The 16,236-nt window shown below is 40.0% G+C and overlaps 1 protein-coding gene across 2 annotated transcripts in view; it reads left to right on the top strand.

Annotated features, from left to right (window-relative positions):
• Window positions 1-10,438, top strand: part of LOC115144503 (myomesin-2-like) — a 74,418-nt gene extending 63,980 nt beyond the window's left edge. For both annotated transcript variants that reach the window (XM_065002645.1, XM_065002646.1), the window contains 8 exons: window positions 3,538-3,625; window positions 3,730-3,768; window positions 4,309-4,414; window positions 5,353-5,516; window positions 7,716-7,752; window positions 8,006-8,028; window positions 8,124-8,179; window positions 9,282-10,438. In XM_065002645.1, the coding sequence (XP_064858717.1) occupies window positions 3,538-3,625; window positions 3,730-3,768; window positions 4,309-4,414; window positions 5,353-5,516; window positions 7,716-7,752; window positions 8,006-8,028; window positions 8,124-8,179; window positions 9,282-9,743 (975 nt within the window). In that variant the 3' untranslated portion in view covers window positions 9,744-10,438. The remainder of the gene's footprint in view (window positions 1-3,537; window positions 3,626-3,729; window positions 3,769-4,308; window positions 4,415-5,352; window positions 5,517-7,715; window positions 7,753-8,005; window positions 8,029-8,123; window positions 8,180-9,281) is intronic.
• The last annotated feature ends 5,798 nt before the right edge of the window (window positions 10,439-16,236 follow it).

The following is a 16,236-nucleotide window of genomic DNA, read 5'->3' as shown; positions in this document are numbered from 1 at the left end:
TGCAGCACAAAAATTAGGCCTTTATGGTAGAGTGGCCAGACGGAAGCCACTCCTCAGTAAAAGGCACATGACAGCCCGCTTGGAGTTTGCCAAAGGGCACCTAAAGACTCTCAGGCCATTAGAAACAAGATTCTCTGGTCTGATGAAACCAAGAGAGATCCTAGATGAAATCCTGCACTAGAACGCTCAGGACATCAGACAGGTTCACCTTCCAACAGGACAACGACCCTAAGCACAGCCAAGACAACGCAGGAACGACTTTGGTACAAGTCTCTGAATGTCCTTTAGTGGACCAGCCAGTGCCCGGACTTGAACCCGATCTATCATCTCTGGAAAGACCTGAAAATAGCTGGTCAGTGACGCTCCCCATCCAACCTGACAGAGCTTGAGAGGATCTGCAGAGAAGAATGAATGAAATTCCCCAAATACAGGTGTGCGAAGTTTGTAGCATCATACTCAAGAAGACTCGATGCTGTAATCACTACCAAAGGTGCTTCAACATAGTACTGAGTGTTCCATCGATCCATGTTTAAAACATACAATATACTTGCACTGAAGCTGCTCAACAACTACATCACATTAGTCATCTAACAGACTCACATCCAGAGCGACACACAAAAGCAACCAGGGCCATCCTCCCCTCAGCAGCTACCCTGGTTGCTTCTGTGTGTCGCTCTGGGTGGGAGTTTGTTAGATGATTAATGTGATGTAGCTGTTGAGCGGCTTCACTGCAAGTATACTGTATGTTTTAAACATTTAAAAAAATAATTCAAAAGTATATATATATATATATTTGCATTTTAACGTCATAGATTTAGCCGGTGGTAATTTATGGAATAGACACCTGCTGGAATGCGCTTTTAACCAATCAGCATTCAGGATTAGACTCACCTGTTGTATAAAGATTGAACAAAAGACTGGTAACTGCCAAAATAAAGGAAACATCAACATAAAGTGTATTACGGTCCACCAGAGCCACCAGAACAGCTTCAATGCGCCTTGGAATATATTCTACAAGTGTCTGGAACTCTATTGGAGGGATGTGACACCATTCTGTACAGCCACTGCAGACATCAGATTAACCATGCAGAGTTTTTAAACATGATGGGATGTTTTAATTGCTTAACTACCTCAGGAACCACACCTGTGTGGAAGCACCTGCTTTCAACATACTTTGCATCCCTCATTTACTAATGTGCTTCCATTATTTGACCTGTACATATAATAACAGGTGTTACTGTATGTGGACAATAGGCAGAAGCACAATTACATTTCTTGGAAACCCAGTAGTTTGGATAATAGTCTACAGTAAAAGGACCTTGCAGTCTGGTAAACCGGGTTAGGCACATTCATCCTATGACTTCATTGCTGGAAATCTCAAGGCAGTCATTGAGAACAGGATTGTTGTTGAGTACATTTCTGAGCAGTCCTGTGACTTTCCATTTCATCTACACATGATCAGGACAAGCCAAAGTTAGTCATACTAATACTAATGCTGTGTATTACCCTTGTTTGTGTTGTTGGAGGGTTCTATCCGCCTACACAGTCATGCTGTCAGTTCACAGGATGTTGGTTTTATCCGCCTACTTTATACCACAGGATGTTGGTTGTTGGTGGCACTTTAGTTGGGGAGGACATGCTCATGGTATTGGCTGGGGCGGTATTAGTGGAATGGTATCAAGTAAATCAAACACATGGTTTGATGCCATTCCATTCGCGCCGTTCCAGCCATTATTATGAGCCATTTTGCCCTCAGCAGCCTCCACTGTTTCACACAAAAAGACAAGAGACAAACAGCCAGCAAAACATGTGTGATGTAATGTGATGTAATGTAATGTAAGGGAAGTAAGAGGTGCAGTCGAGGTGAATTTTGACTTCAGGTCCTAGGGGCACCAGTCATTTATAGGAAACAAGAGGAATAACCCTGAGGGGAAGAAGATAAGCAGCTCGATCCTCAGTAAAGCTCCACTGTCATAGAAAGCAGTCACTTCCAATTATGTCATTATAAATATTCACACCCTGCAATCGTACTCTGTCCTCACAAAGCTATTTGTGAGATGGAAGAGGTTACTCTGATCCTGTGCTTGATATACAGCCTGTTTGACATTAGCCACATGTAAATGCCAGAAGTGGTGAGAAAAATGATATGAAATTGAGACCATAGCTAGGTTTGCATCCAATTGGCAATAGATTTTCATGCGAATATAAAAAATATAAAAAATATTCAAACATGTTTTTCACCAGTGGTGTGTTTCCACCAAACTGACTCGTTTCAGATAAAAGTCAGCTTAAATTGTGACGTACCCAATACAAATGTAAAGTTCAATATGTTTCCATTGTATTTACAACTCTAGCGATAGTTTTGCAAATGTGTCTACTCTGGTCTTGGCATGTGCACACTAGCCAACAGCTTGTAGATACAGTGCGGGTAGGCTAGTCAACATGTTGAGATTATTATGGATAATAGCGAGAATATTTTTATCTATCAAATGGCAGTCAAGCATCAATACCATCTCATCAGAATAAGACCCTTGGTATTTATTGGAAAGGAGCATCACGCTCATCACTGTGCACTTTCATCACCCTGTGAAGTTCATCATAACTTATTTCATCTGTAGCCTTATAAACTGCATGGTTTCCCCAGTTGTAGTGGGAGAAGTAGACTACATACCATATCATCGCGGAATGATACTTCGATATGATGGTTATTATATCAATATTTGTGCATAAAGGCCTTCCACTGTCATTTCGTGTGTGATATATTTTACCAGCAGAAAAAGAAAGCACCAATGTTGAACTAACAAATGATCTGTCAGCATTTATAAAATTGTACTGAAACTGTCTGTTTCCATCACAGCTGTTTAAAAACAATATGGTATGACTTTACTCATGTAAAAATTGTGGATAGAAATGTGGTTAGAGACAGTGTATGAACCAGAATTGACTAAAGCAAAACAATTCCAATCACAATGTAAGGATGTTAATGAAGCTTACGTGGTCAATGCTACTGTTACAGAGGGTAGGCCTATCTACTGCATTCCAATTTGAGGCCTATCTACTGCATTCCAATTTGAAGCCTATCTACTGCATTCCAATTTGAGGCCTATCTACTGCATTCCAATTTGAGGCCTATCTACTGCATTCCAATTTGAGACCTATCTACTGCATTCCAATTTGAGGCCTTTCTACTGCATTCCAATTTGAGGCCTATCTACTGCATTCCAATTTGAGGCCTTTCTACTGCATTCCAATTTGAGGCCTATCTACTGCATTCCAATTTGAGGCCTATCTACTGCATTCCAATTTGAGGCCTATCTACTGCATTCCAATTTGAGGCCTATCTACTGCATTCCAATTTGAGGCCTATCTACTGCATTCCAATTTGAGGCCTATCTACTGCATTCCAATTTGAGGCCTATCTACTGCATTCCAATTTGAGGCCTATCTACTGCATTCTAATTTGAGACATATCTACTGAGACATATCTACTAATTTGAGACATATCTATTCTAATTAGATTTTTTTAATCCAACCTAGTTCTCCAAGGCTTCCACTGGCATTTACAAAGCTACCATCAGTGACGACAGAGGAAAGGATCAGTCCCAAATTGAAATATCTGGCCATGGTAAATACTATTATCAAAATGATACTATGTTGTATGTGAAATATATTGTCTTACTGTGAACATACTTTGAATGTAATTTTGTTCTATCAACATCTCTCTTACAGCTTTTGATGAAATTATCAACAAGCTTTCTAAACTTGCTGGTAGGTACAAATATCTTCAAGTTTAGCTTGCTTGGTTGCCACTTCCCTTTTTTAGTATACTTAGCATATCTTAGCATGCTTTTACTTACTTTAGCATACTTTTAAAAACGTATTTCAGTTTATTCTACTCATTATTCAACCAGGGCAATAAATCAGTTGGTCTTGATTGTTAGATTACAGATAATGTGTTCCTCACACAGTTCTGTGGTTTTTCTCAGTGCAGCAAAATCAGTGCAGCAAAACTAATGAGGCGGATTACACAGCCAGTGGGCATATCAAGGGTCTTGTTACTCTACCCTCATGAACTGGGCTGAAGTAACAAATCTGTACCTGTCGTCCTAGCCTGAAATCTTATCCCCATTACAGCATTTGTTGTGCTGATTTCCAATTTCCTGCACTCGCCAACCAATTAGTAAACCACAGCAAGTCACCAAGTTGTGTCTATCTAAGAAGATATATTATTAATTTAAGAGACGTATAGAACATAATGTCAGCATATGTACACTAAAGGACGCTTGGGTTTTCCTTTTCGCTCACCAGGATCCTCTGCAACTGAGTTGGCAATTCACTGCACAGCAACAGGCATTCAGCTCCAATGCCACATGAAATACTACACAGAGGAGATGAAAATCCATTGGCTGCACGTGTAAGCATATGCTAAGTATTTAAATATGGGGGGGTGGGGGTCTTTTCTTTTCTTAAATTATGCAGAGAATGCGAAATTATGGAAATGTTCATGTAAATAGAATCCACACAAGGTTTTATCCCAAGGCGTAACATGAGCCAGGCATGTAAACATGATTTGAGATTTTGTCAAAAATTGTGACTCTTTAGTAAAAATGTAAAACAACAGTGACACCAGAGCCTTTCTTCACACACAAACAATACAAAACAAATATAAACTCTCACTAATGCTCTGTCCTAAGGAAATATTTAGTAGGTCTACCTAGCAGAATAGCTACAGGATAATTAAAAAAACACTTGTGGGGAGTCATCGGTTACAGCAGCTTGTGTAAGGCAAACCAGTTTCAGCTAAACCATGCGTGGGTCTTCTCATCCCTGTTTTGAAGTAGCTGCTTCGGGTTTTTCTTTCTTCTGGCGTGCATGGCATAGACAAGGGGAGCATGTTTCACAGCACGGCAACAATTTCACACGCAATGACTGAACAAAGCTCACCATTTCCCATGATTCCTCACAAATTTGAGCTTGGCAAATTTCAGGTCCTCCCTGCCTGCCAAGAGGGCCATGGCACATAAATAACATAATGATGATGCTCAAATGGTCCAGAAAGGCAACTGCAGCTGGTCATTATTTGATAAACTACTAGAAAATGACACTTATTATGAGAGAAATTAGGAAATTCTACCATTTTCATTAGAATCAATCACAATTTCATCTTATGTTTGTATGATCCTAATTAGGTCCTCATTGAGCTACCTGTGAATTAGTTCATACAATTTTTCATTGACTGCTCTTTAGGGGCCTACTCAATCCAACACAATGGATACCTTCAATAGCAGTGTTTTTTCAATCCCAAAACAATAATTATTATGCTCCACCTGTTCCTCCCCTTTACCATTCCAGGGAAAGGAAACTCTCTCACTCTGAGAAGGTGCGTATTGGAGGTACCCCAGCCATGGCCACTATGGAGATCATTGAACCCACAGACAAGGATAAGGGTCTTTACCACATCCAGATAATAGATACGGATAAGACCTATACTCGCACCATCGACCTCTCTGGACACGGTAAGCCAGATCATATAAACAGTATATATGCCTACTTCTCCTTCTGTCTTGCAAATAGCATAACACATGAACGCAGTGATATTAGCACATTCAGCATGTATGAACCTCAACAACAATACCAGGATAATGGTAACCTGTAAATGATACACCTGATCAATGGAGTTCACCATTTTAGATATTCACATTCATTCGTATGCATTGGATTCCCAGCCCAGTCTTCATTAGTGTGTGTACCTAACATCTAAATGTTGAAAAAAACGGAGGTTGTATATCATTACCATTTTTTCTGGCAGTATATCAATGAGGTGGAGTCTTCAGCTGGACCACAGTAATGAGAACACTGCGCATTTTTATCAAAATGACCAACTACTAAAAACTGTTGTAGTTTTTATCATACCACCTCCAACTATTGGCCACTCTACTGTAGTCCTGCCACGGTAACCCAGGCAGTGTCCAGTTTCACACTGATTTCTACATTTATAATACAAAGAAAAGGGCATCTCTGCAGCTGGGTACACAGAAGCAAGCAGCATATTTAGGCTAATCCGGTGGATGAAATAACAGGAACAACAATATCAAAGGTGCAATCCTGGCTCAGACTTCAGTTAGTCAACAGACTGTTTGATGACAAACATAATCAAGGGCTGGTCCCTGACAGGTCATGCGATGTGTGGGCTGGAAACAGTAATGAGTGAGCGAGGATGAGCTATTTCAGGCAAAACATAACAACATTACAATAATGAGGTACGATATGTTTCAGTGTGTGCAAATGAGGTAAGATTAGGGAGGTAAGGCAATAAATAGGCCATAGTGGCCAATAATTACAATTTAGCATTAACACTGGAGTGATATATGTGCAGAAGATGAATGTGCAAGTGGAGATACTGGGGTACAAAGGAGCAAAAAATAAATAACAATATGAGGATGAGGTAGTTTGGTGGGCTATTTACAGATGGCCTATGCTCAGGTGCAATGATCGGTAAGCTGCTCTGACAGCTGATCCTTAAAGTTAGTGAGGGAGATATGAGACTCCAGCTTCAGTGATTTTTGAAATTCGTTCCAGTCATTGGCAGCAGAGAACTGGAAGGAAAGGCGGCCAAAAGAGGAATTGACTTTGGGGGTGACCAGTGAAATATACCTGCTGGAGTGCATGCTACGGGTGGGTGCTGCTATGGTGACCAGTGAGCTGAGATAAGGCGGGGCTTTACCCAGTAAAGACTTATAGATGACCTGGAGCCAGTGGGTTTGGCAACGAATATGAAGCGAGGACCAGCCAATGAGAGCATACAGGTCACAGTGGTGGGTAGTATATGGGGCTTTGTTGACAAAACGGATAGCACTGTGATAGACTGCATCCAATTTGTTGAGTAGAGTGTTGGAGGCTATTTTGTAAATGACATTGCCGAAGTCATGGATCGGTAGGATAATCAGTTTTAGGAGGGGATGTTTGGCAGCATGAGTGAAGGATGCTTTGTTGCGAAATAGGAAGCCGATTCTAATGTGAGTCTGGAAGGAGAGTTTACAGTCTAACCAGACACTTAGGTATTTGTAGTTGCCCACATATTCTAAGTCAAAACTGTCCATAGTAGTGATGCTGGACGGGCGGGCAGGTGCAGGCAGCGATCGGTTGAAGAGCATGCACTTAGTTTTACTTGCATTTAATAGCAGTTGTAGGCCACAGAAGGAGAGTTGTATGGCATTGAAGCTCGTCTGGAGGTTAGAAATTCTAGGAAATGTCCAAATAAGGTCCAGAAGTATACAGAATAGTGTCGTCTGCATAGAGGTGGATCAGAGAATCACCATCAGCAAGAGCAACATCATTGATGTATACAGAGAAAAGAGACGGCCAGAGAATTGAACCCTGTGGCACCCCCATAGAGACTGCCAGAGGTCCGCACAACAGGCCATCCGATTTGACACACTGAACTCTGTCTGAGAAGTAGTTGGTGAACCAGGCGAGGCAGTCATTTGAGAAATCAAGCCTGTTGAGTCTGCCGATAAGAATGCGATGATTGACCAAGTCGAAAGCCTTGGTAAGGTCGATGAATACGGCTGCATAGTATTGCACAGTTAATGGCTGTGTCCAGGCACTCCGCGTTGCATCGCGCATATTAACTATAATAAATAATAAATAATGTAATTAGAGGGGTTTAATTATTACATGCATTGAAAAGCCAATATTTTCTTTCTTTTTCACAGCCTACGATAAAGCCTTTGCGGAATTCACAACTCTCAAGTAAGATAATCACGTCATAATTCTGTTCAGTGTATTCATTTCCGTGTAGTTTCATGCACATGTATGCAGGTCAATAATACTATATACATTTAATCTTCATTACAGCTGAAACACAGCTTGAATTCCTATATACCGTAGTGTTAATGTATTATGGTAATGCAGAGCATGTGTATGGAGTTACAGTCTTGGGGTGAAATATACAAAGCCTCACTGTGCTAATGAACTCACTGACATTTTTCCCCTTGTTTTCCAGAGAGGAAGCATATGCTGAAGCCAGTGAGTACATTTTCTTGTCATGATGCTAGATTGTGGCTCTGTGGGAATTTTCTGATTCGGACAATATTGTTATTATATAATATCTTCCTTTTTAGACCGTGGCAAAGTGCTGGGCGGTCTCCCTGATGTTGTTACCATCATGGAGAAGAAGGTAATTTACCTTTTATTTTGCAATTGAATACAATGATGCGAATATATTTAACACTAGAACAGGTAACCAGACATGGTTTAACATATTGCGAAGGTCAGTGTCAACTATCATAACCAGATGGATGCAGCTGATGTCCACTGTTAACCTACTGTTGCATTATACACACCACAGTGGTGGGAAAAGTACCCAATTGTCAGACTTGAGTCAATGTAAGCAAAATACTACTTGAGAAAAGTAAAAAAGTTTTGGTTTTAAATGTAATTACTAAAATATACTTAAGTATCATAAGTAAACGTTTAAATAATTTCAAATTCTTTATATTAAGCAAACCAGATGGCACAATTTTCCTGTTTATTTATTATTTACGGATAGCCAGGGGCATGTGTTAAGTGAGTCCTCCAGATCAGAGGCAGTAGGGATGACCAGGGAAGTTCTCTTGATAAGTGCGTGAATTGGACCATTTTCCTGTTCTGCTAAGCATTCAAAATGTAGAGTACTTTTGGGTGTCAGGGCAAATGTATGGAGTAAAAAGTATATAATTTTCCTTAAGAATGTACTAAAGTAAAAGTTGTCGAAAATCGAAATAGTAAAGTACAGATACCCAATACAACTACTTAAGAGGTACTATAAAGTATTTTTACTTAAGTACTTTACAGCACTGCACAGCACTGGAAAATCACTCTTAGGTGGAAGATTATGGAGTTATATTGCATTTCACAGCACCTCATGTCAGACTTCATACAGCATATGATATATTGCGGGAAAAACATAAACTGGGGTCCTTATGAAACACATGCGTGATGTATATGATAGGAATATTGTGTAGACATGTCATATGGTTTGCATAATGGCAGAATAGAGCTACTTGTAAAGGTCACTGTAACTGCACCTCTCTCCAAAGTGACTACACACACTTGTTTGTAGTGTGATTGGTTATTTTACCTTGGGGCTGCAAGAGGGGAGAGACTAGGGATTTAACAAGACACGATAAGCATAGTAAACTCTGATTAAATCAAACAACAGCACTCCAACATTCCATCTTCTTCTGTTATATCTGTGTTGGTAACCAATGGTGTTTCAATTCCTTTGCCCTGCTTGGTAGACACTGAGTTTGACCTGCACAGTGTGCGGTGACCCCAAACCTCAAGTCACCTGGTTAAAAAATGGTGCAGAGGTGTATACCGATGACCAGTACTCGGTGTCCCTCGAATCCGGGAAGTTCGCCAGTCTCACCATCAAGCGTGTATCCCTGGAAGACTGTGGCAGGTATACTATGACGGTGCAGAACAAATATGGAGGAGAGTCCGTGGATATCGTTGTGAGCGCCTACAAGCATGGAGACACGATTCCACAGGCCAAACCAACGCTAACACCCAAGTCCATCATCCCACCTAAACGTCCTATTGAGATCCCAGGTCCCAAGGTTGTCACCCCTGCCCCTTCCCCAGCTCCTTCCCATGTCTCTTCTCCAGCCGGTGCCAAGTCCCCCACCTCTCCTAAGGGACTGAAGTCTCCCACCCCAGCTCGTAGCATGAAGTCCCCTACCCCAACAAGGAGAAAGTAAACAACCGAAGCACTTCAATTCCAAAGAGAGACAAGAGAATGAAAAGTGATTGATCTTTTTGCATGAGTCATGAAATATAACTTTATTTAAAGCTAGAATCCTTTATTGAAACAATAACATAGCAACACCCCGCCTCTTTTGGTAAAAAGCTATGGGATGGCCCTGGTTATACAGTGTTAAAACAAGCTTTTGTGTTTTGATAGGATATGACAGTTAAACTAATATCATGAGGCATTTATAATTTATTTTCATCGAGAATCAGGTATATATAATTAATTTACAAGTCCAAAAATGTATGTTGCAACTAAGGATTCCAACGTTAAGACAAGATGTCTCTCATTTTTCACTGGGGGGGGGGGGGGGGGGGTTGTCATCAAGGTTTACTAAGCTGAATGTCCCTTCTAATGAACTTGTCTCTGTCTCACTTTGGGTGCTTTGGTAAAAATTGATCAGCTTTGATGGTTAGTTTATTACATCTCTGTTTTAAAAGCTGCACTTTCAATTAGCTGGTGCAATGTTGAGGTATTGGCTGTCCCTACGGATGGATAACCCCAAAGTGCTGGACCTCCACTTAGCCCACAGCGGCAGGCGCGGCGATTCTAGTCACTGTCCCCAATAAATCACGTTACCCTTCTCGCCGCCGCATGTCTCCGCTTGCTTTTGTGCTAATAAAAAGGAGCAAAAATCACTTCTCACTGTGTGGTCCCTGAGCTGTTTACTGTTGGGTTCCAGCGTACACTCACCCAAGGTGTCTGAATGCAGTCGCAATGTAAAATATGTAAGCGATTAGAGTGGCTATAGGCCTATCTGAATCACATCAGCACTTTTCCCTACCTCTTTGCCCACTCTCATTTTCAACTCCACAAATCAATTCATGTATATGGAGCACCTATGGCTGTTTGCCCACTGACAACTTGCCATCAGATTCCCCACTATTCAATGGGAGTTGTTAATCAAGTATCTCCACAAGGATATTGTTAATAAATCACAATCACATGTCTAGTTTTGGCGGGAAAGGAATTCATTTTATTCATGTTGTGTACTCCTAACCTAATGGAGTATGTTCAATTCAAAAAGCCAAATATGAGTGCAAGCCAATTAATTATTTGCATCATACACTTTCTGGGTTGTGTCCTTTTTCCGAGTTCATAGTTGATAAGCTGTTTCAGCTTGACATACTTCAAAGCCCTATTCTGTCAAAAAGTCCATTTTCAACGGCACAGTTTTTTCTCATTTCAGTGATAAACTGGCTCCAGTAATCATTACACTGGAGTTGGGATTTGATTGGAATAATTAAAATGAAAGAAATTGGTCTTATTTTGCTTTTGAAATCATTCTACATGTGACTGGAATTAAATCACACATATTTAATCACTGAACATTATTTCCTATATAAATCAACTAAATCAACTCAGTACCTATTGTAGTTCCCCTCTATCAATCAAAAGTCGTACCCTGAGAAATGCTCATAATATTGATTATTATTGCTACTCGCAAACGGGCTAAATGGACAAGCTGAAGAACTGTATTTTCTAAATCCCATCAATAACAAGTCAAATACAGTATAATACTGTAGCCATTCCTTGAAATACAGTTTTGAATAGCGATTTCATTACACATGACCACATGGTGACACTGGTGCTTCATACAGTCACAGCCCATGTACAACCACTAAACCCGATAGGAGCCACCAGTCAAGACACTGAATCATGTGGCTTACTTTTACACATCCATTTGCTGTGGGTGGATGAATTACAAAACTACATTGTGGACAAATTACCACCCCAAATACACACAAAAGCAAGGGATTTATGTAATTGCTGCTCCCAAAGGGGCTATTCAACAAACGTGAAGATAAGCACATTAAATCATAAATGTTTAAATCATACATTTTACATTTGGAATGGTTCTTTTTTTCAACAGACACAATCATCAAACACAAGTGATTGCTGACCAAAAATATCGGAATATGGGAATTATCTATAAGAATTGTGGGTAGAACTTTCTTCTTAATGGTTCCGCTTAAATTGGTATTTACCAAGTGTTTACTAAGAAAGTATGTGTTAACACTGGGTTGTTTCTGGGTCATTTTACGACACAATTGGTAACTACCTGTAACAAAACAGTGCTGGGTCAATCCCAAAGAAATAAAGAAAATATAATCCATGTTATTCATGTATAATTACAATTTTATTATGTATTGTCTTAATTTGATTTAAATCAAGTGAATACCTGGTCCTTCCTGTACCATACAGTGTGGTGCTACTAAATTGTTTTAATGACTGGTCATTATCAATGATTTCAAAATGGCCGTATGTGTTCTTTGACTTAATATCCCAAACAAAGAGAGCATATCTACTGTAGTAATTTATATTGAGTCTGTGATACAGTTCGGTTTAGAACAGAAGTATCTCTTGGTTCTCGGCACATGAGAGTAAAGAAAATAGGATTTGAGATTACTTTGAAGTAGAAACTGCCATTGTTATCATTGGAGGCATTTTTCACTTTCAGATAAAGTGAGTGTGGGTGATATCCCTTTGATGATATGCTAACTTTCTCTATACAGAACAAAGGAATGCTGCCAACAGTCTTTCATAAATACAACAGCAAAACGACAAACTATTTTGAAATGATCTTAATATTGTGAACTTGACCAGATTTTTTTGGATCTGACTACATTTAAAGTCATAGCTAATTCTATGCCTTGCTTTGCTTTGCTGTATACGTCAATGTATTGTATTTAAACATTAAATGGATGTATTGTATTGTATTGTTCACCTGCCCCCTGGGGAGTTGGCTGTACTGTATGTAGTCATCACAGGGAATGACTATGTGGTCAGTAAATGAAATACATCTGGTTTGGAATATGGCCAGGACACGAGGGTTAATACCTTTTTCCTTCTACGATAAGTGTCCCAGAACCTTTTTTAATATCCATAGTGATGGATAGATCCAGACAATGGAGGATTTAGGCCCTCGACTTGGCACATGCCAGGAAAGACATCAGTGTTATTTGATAGAAGTAACTGGCTTACAGAACTTATACTCTATAAAGAAGATAAATCATATCAGTGTTAATTTTGTAATGCTCCACACGTCTGAAACATAGCCCCCTGGGCACAGACGTCAATTCAACGTCTAATCCACGTTAGTTAAACGTCATATCATTGAAATTATGTGGAAACAACGTTGATTCAACCAATGGAAGGTTACTTTCTCACACCGTGCAATTTTACATAAACATATTTTGTGTTATAGGACAAGTACATCATTTCACAGATATTTATAATATAGACAGAAATTGTCAACTTTTTATTCATAAAGCTCTTTGTATGTTTCAGTTCCTGCTCAGAAAGTGTTCACCGGGGTTTCCCTGCACGCCTTTAAAACAAATCTTTGGTTTAAAAACTCACTGATACACATGATAATAAACATCCTATAATTAGATTCAGGACAGAAACACTTCATACAACATACTTGGAAAGTGGATCTTCAACCTGCAGGCAAAATGTCCAATTTACTAGTCACTTATTCACCGACCAGACCAGCAGGATCGCTACAACACGGAGTGGCATACCAAGATGAATATGGAGCCCAAGATGATTCATACCAATTGACCACATCGGACCACATTGAGAGGCATACCAATTGACCACTTATTACAAACTCAAAAAGGAAGTAAGGAAGTAAGACAAGCAATGCCAAGAAATGGCAAATATCATTTTGTGAATGAGGGTAACAAATAGCGTTTGTTTTGGTGCGTTATTTGTTGCGCCACGTTTAAAAAGTCAGTGTTTCACAGTGTTCACATACAGAGATGTAGGATCTCAATTTGACTAGTTTCTCACAGCAGGAAAATATCCTGCAGAAACTGGAAATGTGAATTATTATGTGGATTATAATTCATTAACTTTTTTGTAGGGGTTGATCCATTTCCTGCAACAACAGGGTGATCAAATTAATATCCTACATCTGTAGGTGCTGTCTTCAGGTTTTTCTTTACTGATAACTAATTTAATACATTACTGGTCAAAAGTTTTAAACACCTACTAATTTAGGGTTTTTCTTTATTTTTACTATTTTCTACATTGTAGAATAATAGTGAAGACATCAAAACAATGAAATAACACATATGGAATCATGTAGTAACCAAAAATGTGTTAAACAAATCAAAATATAGTTTATATTTGAGATTCTTCAAATAGCCACCCTTTGCCTTGATGACAGCTTTGCACACTCTTGACATTCTCTCAACCAGCTTCATGAGGTAGTCACCTGGAATGCATTTCAATTAACAGGTGTGCCGTTTTAAAAGTTAATTTGTGGAATTTCTTTCCTTCTTAATGCGTTTGAGCCAATCAGTTCTGTTGTGACAAGGTACGGGGAACTCCTTCAAGACTGTTGGAAAAGTATTTAATGTGAAGCTGGTTGAGAGAATGCCCAGCATGTTCAAAGCTGTCATTAAGACAAAGGGTGGCTATTTGAAGAATCTCAAATATATAATATACTGTATGTTGATTTGTTGAACACTTTTTTGGTTACTACATAACTCCATATGTATTATTTCATAGTTTTGATGTCTTCACTACAATGTTTCTTTGAAGTAATTCGCCCATGAAGGCCTGATTCACACAGTCTCCTCTGAACAGTTGATGTTGAGATGTGTCTGTTATTTGAACTCTGTGAAGCATTTATTTTGGCTGCAATTTCTGAGGATGGTAACTTTGCAGCAGAAGTAACTCTGGGTCTTCCATTCCTATGGCGGTCCTCATGAGAGCCAGTTTCATCATAACACTTCATGGTTTTTGCGACTGCACTTGAAGACACTTTCAAAGTTCTTGAAATGTTCCACATTGACTGACCTTCGTGTCTTAAAGTAATGATGGACTGTCATTTCTCTTTGCTAATTTGAGCTGTTCTTGCCATAATATGGACTTGGTCTTTTACCAAATAGGGATATATTCTGTATACCCCCGTACCTTGTCACAACAGAACTGATTGGCTCATATGCATTAAAAAGGAAAGAATTTCCACAAATTAAGGCACACCTGTTAATTGAAATGCATTCCAGGTGACTACCTCATGAAGCTGGTTGAGAGAATGTCAAGAGTGTGCAAAGCTGTTATCAAGGCAAAGGGTGGCTATTTTAATAATCTCAAATATAAACTATATTTTGATTTGTTTAACACTTTTTTGGTTACTACATGATTCCATATTGTTTTTATTTCATAGTTTTGATGTCTTCACTATTATTCTACAATGTAGAAAATAGTCAAAATTAAGAAAAACCCTTGAATGAGTAGGTGTTCAAAAACTTTTGACCAGTAGTGTACTTCCAAGGTGATTTAATGACAGTCCGGGGAGGATGGCAATCACATTATACTTTTTGAAGCTGGTCCACTCAGCACCGTGAAATGACATGGCAGGGCCTCTGCATACTAAAGTCTCACAGTCCATTAGAGGCATATAAACTCAGCAAAAAAATAAATGTCCTCTCACTGTCAACTGCGTTTATTTTCAGCAAACTTAACATGCGTAAATATTTGTAAGAACATAACAAGATTCAACAACTGAATTCAATTTAACTGGACAAGTTCCACAGACATGTGACTAACAGAAATTGAATAATGTGTCCCTGAACAAAGGGGTGGTCAAAATCAAAAGTAACAGTCAGTATCTGGTGTGGCCACCAGCTGCATTAAGTACTGCAGTGCATCTCCTCCTCATGGACTGCACCAGATTTGCCAGTTCTTGCTGTGAGATGTTACCCCACTCTTCCACCAAGGCACCTGCAAGTTCCTGGCCATTTCTGGGGTGAATGACCCTAGCCCTCACCCTCCGATCCAACAGGTCACAGACGTGCTCAATGGGATTGAGATCAGGGCTCTTCGCTGGCCATGGCAGAACACTGACATTCCTGTCTTGGACGAAATCACACACAGAACGAGCACTATGGCTGGTGGCATTGTCATGCTGGAGGGTCATGGCAGGATTAGCCTGCAGGAAGGGTACCACATGAGGGAGAAGGATGTCTTCCCTGTAACGCACAGCATTGAGATTGCCTGCAATGATAAAAAGCTCAGTCCGTTGATGCTGTGACACACCGCCCCAGACCATGATGGACCCTCCACCTCCAAATCGATCCCGCTCCAGAGTACAGGCCTCAGTGTAATGCTCATTCCTTCGACGATAAACTCGGGCAGTTGTTGTTGCCATTCTGTACCTGTCCCGCAGGTGTGATGTTCGAATGTACCGATCCTGTGCAGGTGTTGTTACACGTGGTCTGCCGCTGCGAGGGCGATCAGCTGTCCGTCCTGTCTCCCTGTAGCCTGTCTTAGGCGTCTCACAGTACGGACATCTGCAGTCCTCATGCCTCCTTGCAGCATGCTTAAAGCACGTTCACGCAGATGAGGAGGGACCCTGGGCATCTTTCTTTTGGTGTTTTTCAGAATCAGTAGAAAGGCCTCGTTAGTGTACTAAGTTTTCATAACTG

The sequence above is a fragment of the Oncorhynchus nerka genome, linkage group LG16 (assembly GCF_034236695.1).
Source record: "Oncorhynchus nerka isolate Pitt River linkage group LG16, Oner_Uvic_2.0, whole genome shotgun sequence".
In the NCBI taxonomy this organism is placed as follows: Eukaryota; Metazoa; Chordata; class Actinopteri; order Salmoniformes; family Salmonidae; genus Oncorhynchus; species Oncorhynchus nerka.
Note: the sequence above shows the minus strand (reverse complement) of the source record. Positions and strands in the feature narration are given on the sequence as shown.